At 44.4% G+C, this 15,214-nt stretch overlaps 1 protein-coding gene across 2 annotated transcripts in view; it reads left to right on the top strand.

Moving 5' to 3' along the window:
• Nucleotides 1-2,621: 2,621 nt before the first annotated feature.
• The window catches only part of RSU1 (Ras suppressor protein 1), a 118,049-nt gene continuing 105,456 nt past the window's right edge, over nt 2,622-15,214 (top strand). The window contains exons 1-2 of one of the 2 annotated variants that reach the window (XM_050915648.1): nt 2,622-2,639; nt 7,582-7,693. In XM_050915648.1, the coding sequence (XP_050771605.1) occupies nt 2,622-2,639; nt 7,582-7,693 (130 nt within the window). Of the gene's footprint in view, nt 2,640-7,248; nt 7,307-7,581; nt 7,694-15,214 lie in introns of those variants that run through there. The other variant, XM_050915649.1, reaches the window with a different exon arrangement.

Here is a 15,214-nt window from a genome sequence, read left to right as displayed (position 1 = left end):
GAAGTTTAACACAGTAAGGAAATGCTGTGGTACTAAATCTTAACCACATTAAGAAGTATTGTCAGGATGAGAGCCCTATGTTCAATATATACAAATATCTGTGATTATATTTATTGAGTTATATCTTCAAGCTTCAAAATCTATTTTACAACTGAATATAAAAAACTTGTGAGACTTTTAGTAACTATGTCACCTTCCTAGTCAACTTGTAGGCAACTTGCTAGACATTTATAAAACAGATATAACTTCAGAATAGGGCAGACATAAAAATATCAATTGACCTTTGACTAGAATTAGTTTTTCCCTTCTCCAGGCTCACACACATCATACATAAAAAATGTTGTTGACAGGGTATACAGAGGACACTGATTCCCACCATGAAATATTTTTTGTCACAACCCAGAATGAATGACCAATTAATGTCCTGAATGCCACCTGTGATGGACAGGCAAGAGGAATTCACACTGCAGCAAAGGGACACGGGCCTCATCAGAACTCTCACTTCATAACTATTACAAAGAGTCATTCCTTAATGTGATTGATTGTTGCAATAATTAATTATGAAATGACATTAAAGTGTTAATGGCAGTTCTAACAAAATCTAGGAACTCTTTGAAGATTTCCCAGTGAATGCTGAAAAAGCCATCATTCCACAAACATACAAAACTTTATAGCGGCTGAGAAGCCATCCTGGTTAAAATAAAATGTAGAAAACACAGAACAGACAAAAAGGGCAAAAAGGTAGATGGCAAGCTATAAAATACAACTCAAAATCATCTGGTAATAAGTTAGAAAAAGAGAAACATGTGAATTCCCGCTGGCCAAAAGAATTAGATGTAAGCCAGCATTTTAGAACTGTCCAAGGACCAAGAAAAACCTAGTCTTATGTACAGGTAATAGTCCTGCTAACCTGCTAAAGTGTAACACAGAAAAAGGAGAAATATCTGTATTTGGATCAAACTAGGAGACATCTATGTCCTACTGAGCTGCTGACAGAACAGAAAGTTCCTCTAATAAGGGAAGACATACAAGACCATATAGTCAAATTAAACATTTTCAGATTAGTGGCCCAGAAGTTGCTGAGAGTCCACACCAAACTGATTTCATATTTGCAATCAAGGGACGATGCAATCTTTGTCCATAAAGTTTATTAGAAACCCCATAAAGGGGATAGCAAGCAGCAAAGAAAACAAACATCTGAACTGCCTGGAGATAAAACTACAAAATAAGCTCTACAGATAGCAGGTGTGTAAGACACTGCAAGTACAACCAAGCACGGCTTCAGCTGTTTGCCTGCAGAGACCAGGAGGACTTTATTTCTTCCTTGTGGAAGGCCGCATCACGGGGCTTTGTGAACGTCCGTTGTGGTTTTGACCTTCGTATGAATAACCATGGATTTGGTGCAGTTGGTGCAGGGCAGAGAATCCCCTCAAGATCTGGCTGCTGTCTCTTGCTGCTAGGTGGCTGGTCATGGAAGCATCAGATTTTAGGCGAGAATTGGCTTGGCAAGAACGTTGTCATTTTCTGTATTTCACCAGCCTGGAGCACAGCTCAGGTGGAAGCCACAGTGAAAAGGAAGGGCATGTCTCCCCCAAACAGCTCCCTGCCACTGCAGGTAGTGCTCTGCAGTACGTTCATTTCTCTTGTTAAAAGTGGATCACGCCCTAACAGACAATGAGTTCTCAGGTTAAACCTTGGCCTTGTCAGGAGTATGACAGAGCATAAACTGACAACAAATAGAAACCTGTACATGGTTTTAATGAATGAAGTTCATTAGTGGCTTTTTGAGACTGGTATCAGCCACACGTCATACAGTTTATGGACACAAAGTTGAGTTCCCCAAGGACAGCCCCGTCCTCCGTGCTTGCCGCGCTGAGGCTGGCCTACTGTTGACGTAGTGAATGGCATGTAGAGGCGATCTGGTGACCTGTGATGTGCATGAAGCCGTTCTGGTAACATGACCTTTGGCCTTAAGCTCTAGAAGAGAACTGCAGTTAAACTGATGAGTTTGCTGAAATCTGTACTTCAAAAAGATTGATTTCACTAAGAGAAAAAGCATGTTTCACTTTAAAGCAGATTAAATGTTTTCGGGCATTTTTTGATACGATAAATGCTTGCTGTTGGCATGACTTTCTGTCACAACATCAAACAAATTTTATGGAATCATTGAACTTCTGCAGAAGAAAAGACTAAAGAGCACTATGAATAGGAGAAGAGAAATTTTTAAGTTTGTTTGTTTTTTTTTAATCTAACAATAACTAATGCTTGGTGCATCTATAAATGTCACAAATACTCCATACGTGTGCATAATTTTATTTACAAATGAGTAAAAAGCATGAGGTTCTTTAGAAAAAAATGAAAGTCCAGCACAGAATTTGTGCTTGTGAAGACTGTTGAATGAAGCTGCTGGTACAAGGTTCAATTGATCTAGCCCAACTGACTCTCGCCAAAAATAGTCAAAGTCTAAAATTAGAGTAAATTATCAAACCCGTTCTTTAAAAAAACAGGAACAAAGTAACCCACTGCTCTCCTCTAACATTTTATATGAGGAACCACAACAGAAATATCACTGCAGAAGTATTAAAGTGGAGGTCCTTAGAGGAGAGAGCTGGTGCTAAGCTATGTTTCTGTCTTGGAAGGTAAGGAGTCATTTAAAACACTTGCTTTAAAATGAATGCACAGCAAAAGCAAACAGGAACAACTAAACAGGTAATTTTAAAAGACTTATTCCATGAAACTTCTATGTGTTTTTTGCAGTGCACAATTCAAAAGACAAAATCTGTGTTTAATAAGATTTATGGCTTCATCTCACAATACTGCTATGAATATCTTTGCTTTTATGTCTGTGCACATTGCTGTCTATTTTTTAGATAATGTCGTAGTTGTGAATGCTGCATGTCCATATTATAATACCTGCATGACTACAAACAACCTCCCCCGTCAATGACAAAGCACAGATAATGAATGTGCATGTTTTCACTTCCTAGAGCCTGCATGTTTTTAACTTATGTGTAAATCTTCTTCTGCATGTTACTATACATATTTATTCTTACATAAAGGTATATTTTATGAGACAGTTCTATATGAATGGTAAGCACTCCGAAGACTAGAATTTGAAGGATAAGCACTAAAAGGTCCATAACAGTATTTTTTAATTGCCCTTCCCATGTGGTGGGGCTATTCTTTATAAACAATAAATGAGAAGTAATACCACAATGAGACCATTGGAGCTATAGTTACTTGAAGTAAAGGAGACAGAAGATATACAGCTAAAATGCTAGAAATTGTGGTGCTCGTCAGTTTAAAACATTAGCTAATTTTAGTTAAATTTACAAAGCAATTGACTGAAAAACAGTTTGCACTCGGCTCATAAAGCAAAGGAGGAGGTGTCTCAGTTTCCCACAGTAACTCAAGATAAGTGTCCTAGGCACCAGAATTAACATATTTAGTGTAATTATTTTTTGTCAGCTGCCAGACTAAAACCACAGAATTATTCTGTAGTCCAGATTAAAATTAAATGTAACAAAAATTCATAGCATTGACTGCTGTTCATAATAACTACAGCAACAATACAGGATTACTAACAAATAAACGTTTAAAATGTTTATTAGCTGATAATAAAAATAGAGGCCAAATTCTAGAAGTTTGCTTTTATAAGGCAAAGATCAGCAAAATAAATATTGTGTGCCAGTTACCACACATAATTACTGTAATGTTGATGGATACATTTTTAGTAGCAGTGCCTAGCAGTACACAACTGTTTTTGCAGGTGCACGTTGCTGTTGTATCATTTTGACGATATGCTAACCCTGCATTAATGTTAACTGTTATGATAGCTTTTCTTGGAGGGGAAAAAAAAGGAAAAAAATAGAATAATAATGTTAAACCTCATTTCCGTGGTTAGAAGAACTACCTAGGACAGCCAGAGCAAGGGCAATGCCAGAGCCGCTCGTCCCCTTGCTGCTCCCCAGCACAGCGAGAGGAGCCAGCGGGAGCCACGTCCAGCGCTCGCTGCCCAGCCGGAGCGGGCTGGGGGGAACCAGTGTGGGGAGCAACTTCTCCCCCCTCTTACCACCACACGGCAGCTGCAGCTCTGCCATACAATCCTGGCCATACATCTACCTCACAGTCACCTACTTTAGCCTGCTGTTGTAAGGACAGAAGGCATATGCCAGCTTCTGCAAAGAATTCAGGCATTTGCTCTGCAACCATTTACGCCAAGTGACAAATTTAGAACAAATCTGACAGATATCAAAGATATTTTATAGTTGTTTCATAAGCAAAAAATCAGTCGCTGGATAGTACAGCGAGACCTAAATTGGAAAAGCCTGTACTGTGAGCTCAGCCGCCGTACATGTGGGAAGGGCTCCACCAGCCAGTCCCCGGACACAGGCTGACCAGCCTCTAGCTGGGCGTATAGGGGGAGCTAAGGATATTTGGGGTCAAAGGGGTTACAGAAGAACTGGATATACTGTGAAGAGGTGGTAGGGAATAAGAGAGGGGAGATGAGGTTAGTGCAGTGGCATAGGCCCTCTGCAGGAAATTACTCTTCATGAGTATGACTGCTGATGGAACAACCTGAAAATTAAGTTTTCAAGATCAGGGAATGACCTGACCCTTCGACAGTGTGGCATGTGTACTTACTTTCCCACTCCTTCTCATCCAATTGATATTTAGTGCTTCACAAGGAGCTGAGAAACTTTAAAAGGAAGGCTTGACAGCAACTCCTCTTTGCCAAATCCAACACAGACCTGACTAGGGTATTGATTAGTGCGTTTACTCAGATGAAAGGTTTGCTAAAGCAGGAACCAAAGTAGATCGCATAGAAGGTGTGAGTGATAGATGAACTATTTACACAACAAGAGGATAATGAAACTAGGTGGATGGTAAAAAAAACCCAATCCTGACAAAAGGGAGTAATGGCAATATGTTTATTAAGCGGGTAGTAATTAAATACTTCTATGGTAGGGGTAGAACATGGACATCCAGGCCATGTGCAATGTAATACGCTATTGTTTCGATCAGTGCATAAATGGGGCAGTGAGAAGCCAGGTGAGCTTCTCATTAGCCACGAAGACACCATTTTGTGAGCATCTTGTCAGAGTCACGTGTGCTTTATCTGTTTGTTGGAATAAGCAAGTTAGGACCATATTTTATAGACAATAAATCTGCCTAAGCCTTTGCTACTAAATGAAGCCTGCAATCATTCTCCATGAAACAAGAACAGCAGACATGCTAGCACGTAGGTCTTTGGGACAACTGACTGGTGGCAATCAGGGCATTTTCTTAGGACAGGAAAGGGATCCGGATTTATGTTCCTGCAGACAAAAAGGAACTGTACATCGTTGTCTTGTACATCTGAGCAACCGTGTGTTCTGCTGAGCAATCTAGATAAAAGGAAGTTCTTCCAGTTGTGTTTTGTAAGAAAGACCTGAAAGCAGACGGTAACTTCAGGAAAGGACTCAAGGCAGTAAATGCCATTTAGGGATAAACATGCTACAATTCTGCAACCCAGAATTGAATCCTTACATTCCTAAAAAAGGAAAAGCTAAAGTTGCACCTCCAGCAGTGTTTCTCATTTGCTGGCTTAGGCACCTTCCCATTCATCATCTTGGTTTCTGTGGATACTATTTTTAGGCTTCTAAGTAACACCATGCTGTGAGTAGGGAGCACACATGCAACATTCAAGGCTGTGGTTCTCAGTGGGTGGCCTGGCCTTAGGTCATTTTATAGATTTAGTCATTAATTGCTCTGAGGTTCTGTATCTGTTGAATGACAGAAAGTAGGAACTTAACTCCTATCAAAGATGTTATACGCAGAAATACATTCTAAGCAGTAAGGGTGTAACTCCAACATCATGTTGATAAGGTCAATTAAAAGTGCTCAGAACCTGGGCCCCGCCTTGTGACCAGTTTTGCAACTAGAGCTGACTAGAAAATCCACAAAGACACCTGAAGAAATGGAAACCACTGATTCAATGAACCCAAATTTTTTTGTAATAACATCTTTTGCCTTAGGTAGCCTTTGCCAAACTTCAGAGTGCTCTGAAATCGTACTTGGTCAGTTCCTAGGGAGCCTGAGCTTTCCAGCTCCATGGCTCTGCAGCTTCTCCTTTCTCCTGTCGCTGACTAGCTGGGGCACAGAGCTGACCAACCACCCAGAGCACAGCCCTGCCGGCGTCCAGACCCCTGCCAGTGTCCAGACCCCTGCCAGGGCACGAGGAGCCGCCGCTGCTAAGAGCGCTCCGTGGGACAGGGCACCCGAATGCACGTCTCCTCTGCGCAAAATGGTGCCATACCCACCACAATCCATCTTCTCGGGTTTATGTTTGTAAAGTGCTTTCCGAGTGCTGAAGAAGTGGCAACAGGTGTTAACATTGTATTTTGAAAAGTCAGCTGTGTAAGCCTACGAGGCTTGTAACAGGATAGGACAATTAACCTCAGACACGGCGTTAGCACAAGTTCCGCCGCCTATCCCGATGTACAAGCACCCAAGTGAGCCTGCTGAGAAACAGGCCACCACCCGAGCAGCGGCACTGAGGAAGCCGAGTCTCCTCCCCTAAGGTGCCAGCTCCTGCAACCAGCCCGTCCCCGGTGCCTGACAGGGCGGCGGAAACCACACAGCAGCCCCTCTCACAGGGCTGCCCTCCTCTGCCTGGCAGGATACTTCTCGAGCCTGGCGATGGCATGCGGCTGCCCAAGGCCGCACTCGCCGGGAGCTGGCCGGGCAGCGGGACGGTGCTCCCGGGCACGCCAGGCCCAGCGGCCCGGCCTGCGGCGGGTACTGCACTCTGAGAGCGGAGCGCAGCGCAGCGGAGCGGAGCGGAGCGGAGCGGAGCACGGCCGAGCCGGGCCGGGCCGGGCCACACGGCACCCGGCACCCGCCACCATCCCCCGCTACGCATGCGCCAAAGCCGCACTTGCGCAAGCGGAACCCCAGCGGCTTGCGACCTAAAACCCGCTATCACCTACGGGGCGCGCTTATTGGCCAGCGAACCTTCCTCCGGCGCCTCCAGCCAATGGCCAGCGGGCTGGCACCGAGGAGGCGCGCTGACTGGCCCGACACCTTCCCAGCCGTGGGCGGAACGGCTCGGGCGGGCGGGCGGCCCTAGAAGGCGCGGGGAGCGCCTACGCTTCCCGGGGAAGGGCCGCGGCGCGCCTGCGCGCGAGGGCGGGGGAGGCGGTGGGATGGGGCTTGGCGGGGCGTGGCGGGCGCGTGCAGCCGCGGGGAGTCGCCCGGAGCCGCCCGCCGCCTGCCTTCGCACCGCCGACTGTCGTCCTGCTGTGTCCTGCCGCAGCACCGCGCGGTGAGTCGCCCTGGGGGCAGCGGCGGGCCTGCTCCTCCGCCCGGGGGCGGGAGGGCGGCTGGCATCCCGGTCAAGGCTCCGCTGGGCTGGGGCGGGTGTGACGGGACAGGGCGGGGCGGGACCTGGACCCCCGGGCGGAGCGGGCGGGCTCGCTGCCCTGGGCCCCTTCACGGTGGGGGCAGTCCCCGCGCTGTCCCGGCGGGCGCCCCCGCCCGGCTCCCCCCCCCCCCCCGCCCGCCCGCCCGCCTCACGGTGTCCGTTTGTGCCCCGCCCAGACCATGTCCAAGTCGCTGAAGAAGATCGTGGAGGAGAGCAGGGAGAAGAACCAGCCCGAGGTGGACATGTGCGACCGCGGCATCTCCAACATGCTGGACGTGCCCGGCCTCTGTAGGTACCGGCGGCGGCGGGCGGGGAGAGCGCGGAAACTTCCTTATTTGTCCCGGGACGAGCCGGGGCCGCCGCCGGCCGGGGGCGCAGCCGGCCCTGGGCGCGGGGGGCGGTCCGGGCCGCCCCGCTCCGCTCCCGGCTGCTGCCCCGGCCTCTCGGCGGTGGTGGGGCTGCCCGAGCCTCTTCTGTGCCGGGGGTGGCCTGAAGCTTTGGGCATCGGGGGCTTGGGGAGAGATTCGTGGGCAGGGGGAAACCCTCTGCTTCCCGCTCCCAACAGCACCATAACGAGCCGTGAGCGTGTTTAGGAGAGCCCCTGCTCCACTGCACCGGAGAGACCGGCGTGGGGAGCTGGGACTCCCTCCCATCTCTTCCATCACCTCTGCCCGTGCACCATCTGCCACCCGAAGTGTTCCCTGTCTCTCACTGCTGTCATTCTGGCACTTGAGTGATGGGGAGACTTTGCCTCCTGTCTGTCCTTGCCTCTCCCTGCTACTGAAGCAAAAACACCAGCCAAGTAGCATCTCCACTGGTTTTTGAAAGGGATAGGGTGACATTAACCTGGAGCTACTCATGGCTGGTCTCTGAAGGAGAGTAAGGTAATACTGTATTACAGATACAGCAATATCATACTTTGGATATTACATGATTGGTATGTTGCATTTGCTGTAGTTAATTTGCAGCAAATGCAACATACCATTAACAACGTACTGTCACAGTTCTGGAGAACACATAAATGAAGAGCAAGGCAGGTAACTTTGCCTTGCTTTTGCTTTGGCTAAGAGTGCATATGATGTTACGATACAGCTGATATGCAGTGAGTTAAACGTGTGCCACAGGCTGAAATTTTCCTGAATGCATGATGTAATGAGAAAAAAGCAAAATCTAAAACAACCAACATACTTGAAATTCTAACCGTATCCTGGTTTAGCTCTTTACTATGTTTGTTAAACTTTGCAGCAACCAGAAGCAAGTGTATGTAACTTCTTACATGATGGAGATGACTTCAGGGAAATGTATGGCTCACAACCAGCTCACCATTGTCTGCAGAGTCGGGAGCAGACCAAAGTATCTTCAGTCACATCAGTAAAGGATGAAGTCTTAAGTACAGTTTTGCAGAACTAGGTTCTGTTCTTAAGTCTTCACCCTTTACTGATTCTTTTCCTGCTTCTGAGTTGTGTGTAGGATTTCAGGAAGATTACATTGTAAAGCCCATATATATGAACTCATGTTAAATAGAAAGCTTCACTGTATTTCTATCGGATGAACAGTTGTTTGAGACAAAGTAGTGTTTAGCTCGCATTAACTACAGACTCATTTTCAGAACTGTACTTATCCCTTTCAGATTAATGCATTAAGAGTGTGGCACAGCAGCAGAGTACTGTTGCTTTTGTTAAGTCGACTTGGTGCCTATTTTCAACACTAAGACACATAATTAATTAGCCAGCTTTGATCTTTCAGGCGGGGGAAAAAAGGTCATGTTGATGCACATCAGTAATGCTAAAGTGAAAAAAGCTTTTCTTGTACAAAGACCATTTTGGGTTTGTTGTGCAGGCAGGGTCAGGGACCACAATGTGGGACACTGGTCTGCTGGTGGTCCCTGATACCAAGCTGCTAATTAAGCATCTGAAGCTTGTTTGGCAGGGAGCTCCATATGTGAAGTGCAGACTTGTGGTACCCTAGTTACACTGCATCAGAGAAGTCTGTGTGCAGATGCTCTTGGTGCACGTCGTGTGACTTGATTTAGCGTGGGGATTTGGGGCCTTCTCCAATTTGAGATGGTTTGGGGTTTTTTTTTATCATCAATGTATTTGCCACTTTCCATCTGGAGAAGGAATAACTTCTTCCAAATATGCCTTTAAAAAAGTAATGAGGAGGTATTACCTCTGAATTTTAGGTAATGGTTTGAGAAAATGTTAAACTTTCTTGTTTTCTAACCCTGTCATCTGACTCTTAATGGGTGATCTTTTCTAGTATAGATTGCGTGGTTTGGGTTTCTCTGGCTGTCAGCACTGGCAGGGAAGCTAGATGAGTCTGACCTGGTGCCTTCCCTTCTAGGTGTGTTGGATATCTTTCCAGTGCAGTGTTAAAGCTTGCCTTTTCAGAAACTTTGTTTTTTCCGTGAAATAAAGATCTTTGTTAAAAACAACCATTATGATTCATGTCCAGTGACTGTTCTTTCACATCTTGCCTTTAATGAGGGCCGCTAGTAGATGTTCAGAGATAAGGATAAGTTTAGGTTATGATTGGAGGGAACATTTTGGTGGTGTTTTCCCTGTGTTCAGCCATTTGAGGTTTAAGGACTTACTAGGTTAGAGGATACTCCTAAGTTACTGTGTTCAATAGCTCCTGATAGGGATTTTGTCTCATGTAATTATTTAATGGTTGTGAATGCCCCTCCCACAGTGGCCAGTAACTCTTGAAGTAAGCTTCTCCCTGTAGTCTTGGTTATCCTTCAAGAAAAGGACCAGGCCTTGTCGCACTGCATATTTGAGTACTTGCTGCAGAGTGGCTAGTGGACTCATGAATTCAGTTAAGAAAGCTTAAATACATGGAGTTAATGCGGACACAAGCATTTGGAAGCAGTGCACTGTGTAACATTTGCTCAGTGGGTCAATCCTCTTCCTTCAGGTGCAGACCTATTCTTGTCATATGTGTTTTAAAAAAAAAAAATAAATCTTAAGTGATCGTAGAAAACTGGTGTTATGTGGGGGCAGAGAGGAGAAAAGGGAATGGGGAATATATGCCCTGGCTTGGACAGAATTCTCTTCTGGCTTCTCTTTCCAGTCTAGTGAATGACTTGCTACAATACAGGGCAGCCACTCGTATTTTTTTTTGCCTTGACTTCCACCCTCTGTAGGAGCTGTGGGAGAGACAAAACAGACCAAACTTGCCTCTGTCAAATACCAATGTCTCTTTCCAGATCAAGATGAAATACTTTTCCTATCTGGATGGAGATTGACACTCGGTATCTGAAACTGTCGTAAACTAGCTTAGACCTAGAAGCTTGGCAACCTCTACATCTTTTCCTGCTTTTGTGTTTAGTAAAGGGAGAGTGGAGTTATCAGCTTGTTTATAATGTGATGTTCAGATTCACGAAGAAAAGTTCAGTAGTCCCTGAACGACTGCTCGCTCAGGAGTTCATTAATGTTACTAAAAGTTGAGTTCAATTTTTGGAATATTCCTCGAATATTCCATGTTTTCTTCTAATGACTTAAAGTACAAACTACAGTTGTGCTACAGGCCTTCAGAGCATCTGAATTTTTGAGGCTTTCAGAAATGTGATATGAGAAATCTCTTTTCTAAGATGCTCTGTAGAAAAGAGATTTCATTGAGACTAAAAATATCACTTGATCTAGGTGTTCTGTGCTTCAGCTCATCATAGTAATGCAAAGACCACGTGAAACAGTTTTAAACCTTAAAGGCTTTTCTTATTATTCTGGCATGTGACAAAACAAATGTTATACCATTTGTGAGCACGTCTATACTATAGGCGTGCATCCATACGTGAATGATTCTAAAAAATGTCTTGCTCTGTGGAAGTGTTCTAATGGTTTTTTTTTTAATTCCATATTGTGAAAGAAATAGATCATATTTGTTTACAAGGTGCCCAATACGCACAGGTAATGGTAGAGAGCATTAACAGACATCCTGTAGGGTGAACAGTCAGGTTCGGCAAGTAGGGCATGATGTGCCTTTTCCCTAGCCTGATGGTTAGGGCATTTATTTGTAGGACTTTAAACAGCCATCAACAATTATGGAATTGTTCTTGGAGTAGGGACCAGTCTCTAATCTCTCATTTATGTATCTTTAAGTGATCGATATGGGGAAGCTATGAATTAAGGAATTATTTTGCCCAAATAACTTGAGACAGTTGCTGCTCTGTAGTCTTGTTGTCAGGGAAGGAATATTGGATGAAATCCTATTTACTCTGTAAGTGTTAATTTGCTCTCGTTATCATTCCATCTGTAAACTATTAATATTTTACATAAAGTACATGCTTGTGTGGTAGGAATTAACATGCCTAGAATTATTTATCAGAAAGTTAGTGTTGATATAATTGTCTGCTCCTAAAATAACCAAAGCACAGAAGATGGAGGGGCAGGCTACTTGTAAGTTGTTTTGTACAGTACTGTAATGCTCATCCTGCATTAACTTCCTCCGATGGGACAGACAATGTCTTATCTTGGTTCAGCAAGGTCTCTGGAGTCTTCCTGTTTGGGGTTGTGGATTTTTTTTTTTTCCCTTTTTAAAAAAAATTAAGTGTTGTCATCTAAATATTTTATGTAAAGCTAACTTGCAGTGCATGGCAGCAGTATATGAAAAGGCTTGATACTAGGGCCAAAAGGGAAGAGCTTAATTCCCTTGACCAACTCTGTTTTGAAGCAATAGTGGGAGTGGGACTGTGATGAGAATTTGTAATTACTACGCAAGTAAATTGCTCTGGCAGACAGTAGTATCCTGACCCTCAAACTTCTGTGTGGGTATTTGGTGCATTCTTGAAATCAAGATAACTTACCGCCTGTATGCTAATTACTGTAATGTTAACAAGGCATCTGAGGTCTGCAGTCCTCAAGGAGGTTCTTCTTAGTGTCTAGGAGCTCCTCCAGTGGCATCATAGAGAGGTTATAGTAATTCCCCTGTGGGAATCGCGGTGCCCTTCGAATCTCGGGGAACTGGCACTTGGAGTGAATCGTCTGACCTGTTGAGTGATCCTCAGTGAGTCCTACTGGTTACACTTACCTGAGCTGCATACATCCAAAGCAAAACGGCCCCACCAGGCCCCCCTCAGCCTTCTAGACGTTACGTGGGGATGTTAATTAGTTGCTTAAGACAGATGTCTTTATCAGAAGGGCTGATAGTTTAGTTGTCATGCAGAATTGACTTTATATATAGGATGAGGAAAACCTCTGTCAGCTGTTCCCACAGCACAGTCCTTTTCACAGGAGTAGGCGAGTGGCAGCATACTGAAAAATTTGATATTTCCAGAGGCTGGTTGTTTCACACAGGTCAGTTTAATGTAAGTGAGCAAATTCCCCTCCTGTTAAGGAGTGACCAAATGCCACTTTATATCTAGGTTCCCTTTCTTAAAATGCTTGCAAATCTGTCTCTAAACTGGTAGTAGCTTTGGACCTTTCAAGATTGAAAATCTTTTTGTCTAGATATGGCTAAAATGCTGCTGGAAGTAGCCCAGAGCACAGATGCCTAAACCTTTGCTCTTTTCAAAATAATATCAGCATGTTGCCTTTTTTGTTCCTTTGGGGGATGTCAGCCTGCTTTGCAGGTCAAAGATGCAATGGGATTCTTTGTCACGCATCAGGATTGACTGAGAGAGTGGAGCTTCAGACAAGGTATCTAGGCTTCAGTCAAATTTGGACAGTAAAGTCCAGATGGAAATGTCTTTGGTCTAGGGATTTTGGCCTTGAAGTTTTTGACATTGGGACTTCGTTCTATTCTGTATAGACATGTGAGAAGAAACCCTTCTGAAAATAGACTCGGTTGAAGACGACAGCGATGCAACAAATATGGAGAGGGATTAGTGAGAATAATGCTTGCAAGCTTGTGTTGTTAAAGGCCAGTAGTACACATGGCTCGATGGTTTAGTCAGCAGGCTTACCTTTAAAAACTAAATATGTACAGAGCTTTTTATGATATTTAAATTCAGCGGGAGTTTGATGTTCAGAAGACCCAAGTCTGCAGCCCCAAAGCTTAATTGCCCTTGAGTAAGCATCCTCACTTCCTGTGTATAGAGATGATGAAATCATGGCAGGAAAGGTTCACCATATGCCTACACATGGATTACCTCACGGTCTGCCTTGGTTCTCTATTAGCAAAACACTTCCTTTTCTTACTCTTTTGTTTCTTAGTTCAGTTTGTAAGTGATCCAGAGCAGGTACTTGCATGTGTGCTGCTGTCTAGCACTTAGCGCTGTTCAGTGACTTTATACTTCTGTGGTGCAAATAAGTTGCATGCAAGTGGCGTCTTCTCATAAGCTGGCTTCTTGCAGGATTTATAAATATTATTTGGTATGTTTTTCTTTTAAATATTGAATTACATCTTGAGCACAGAAACAGAAAATCCTAAACAATTCTTTTAGTCTATTTGAGTTGTCGTTCTGATTTGTATGCTTTAAATGGGTATTTCACTTAGTGGGGCATGGGGGGATGGATCAGAACTACTTCCTTATCACTACCTTAAAGAGTTTGTTTTATTTTGATAACCTTGGATATGTCTAGCCTTAGTGTTAAAAAATAATCATTCATAGAAGTCATAGCCTCTTCATAGAAGAGGTGGTTCATAGGCAGAAAAGAGTTGAGAAAGGCCTGTCATATTGGTGAATGTATGAACTAAATTTGAGCCTTTCCTCATGCAGTTTCTCAAGTAGGTCTAGCTGCTTATTAGAAGGCACGTAATGGGGATTGCTGGTTTTAATGTAATGAAATGCATTATGGACTCCAACAAAATAAAGAACAGATTATCTGAATTTTGGATTCTGTCCTGAAGCTGGCAAAGCTCTGTGCAAAACTGGAATGAACTGGTCAAGGCTACAGAAGTGTGGTGACAGCTTCAGTCTTCGTTCTGCTTTAATAAACCAAAGGAAGCACAAAGGAAAAAAAGAAATAGTGCAAAAGTTCTAAGAGAACTCACTCTGTGCCTGGCTGCCTGATTTGACTTTCCAGCGCTGCACCTGCAGTTCAGCATGGGTGTTGCAGACCTTTGCCTGGCAGCAGCGATGCAGGGGTCCCACCTGTTAGGAGTCCAGTTGTCCGTTGTGCTCGTGGTGAGATGCTGACTTTTTAGTAAGGAGGTGGGGTGATGTTAGTTGGTCTTGTTCTGCCACTTTAGTTCAACTTCTCTGCTTTAAAAACAAATCTTACAGTGCGGTAGAAGCAGCTTTGTACAGTATCAAAAACAATAATGGATTTTTTTTTAAAAGTAGATTAAACAAAGTCTTTACTTTCCAATGCTACTGTCATGGGAGGGCAAAGGAGAAATTCTGAAATGTTCCTGTACCCCAAATCTTCAAGAACAAAGCTGGAATGCCATTTCCTGGTTCTGGTGCCAGCAGCCAGAGCCCTGCTCTTTGTAATGCTCCACACTTCAGCCTTAAAGGCACTCTTCAGCATCCTTAACACACAGAGCTGCCTGACACACAGATGTGGTGATTTGTAAAGGCATGGTGACATAGCTAGTCTTCACCATTGCCACTGTGACAGGGACTGAGAGTACAAAGCTGGTGGAAGTCTTTGGTACACATTGGGTGCTTTTTCCTGCCTTTTTGATAACCTAGGATTTATTTGAACATTTGAGGCTTTGGGAAGATATTACTTGACAAATTGGACCTTTCCTGTATTGGCTTATGAGGGGGAAAAGGGCACTCTTGGACAGGAGGACATTACGTGGATAGGCACACAAGCCGTTTGAATTGTAATGCAGAAGGTATCCATTACTCTTCTTGCAGGGTGGGAGGAAATGGGTTAGGGCAGAGTAGGTAACTCCACTGCCTGGTAGGAAAATCATTGT

This window comes from Gymnogyps californianus, chromosome 2 (assembly GCF_018139145.2).
Source record: "Gymnogyps californianus isolate 813 chromosome 2, ASM1813914v2, whole genome shotgun sequence".
NCBI classification, from domain to species: domain Eukaryota; kingdom Metazoa; phylum Chordata; class Aves; order Accipitriformes; family Cathartidae; genus Gymnogyps; species Gymnogyps californianus.
Note: the sequence above shows the minus strand (reverse complement) of the source record. Positions and strands in the feature narration are given on the sequence as shown.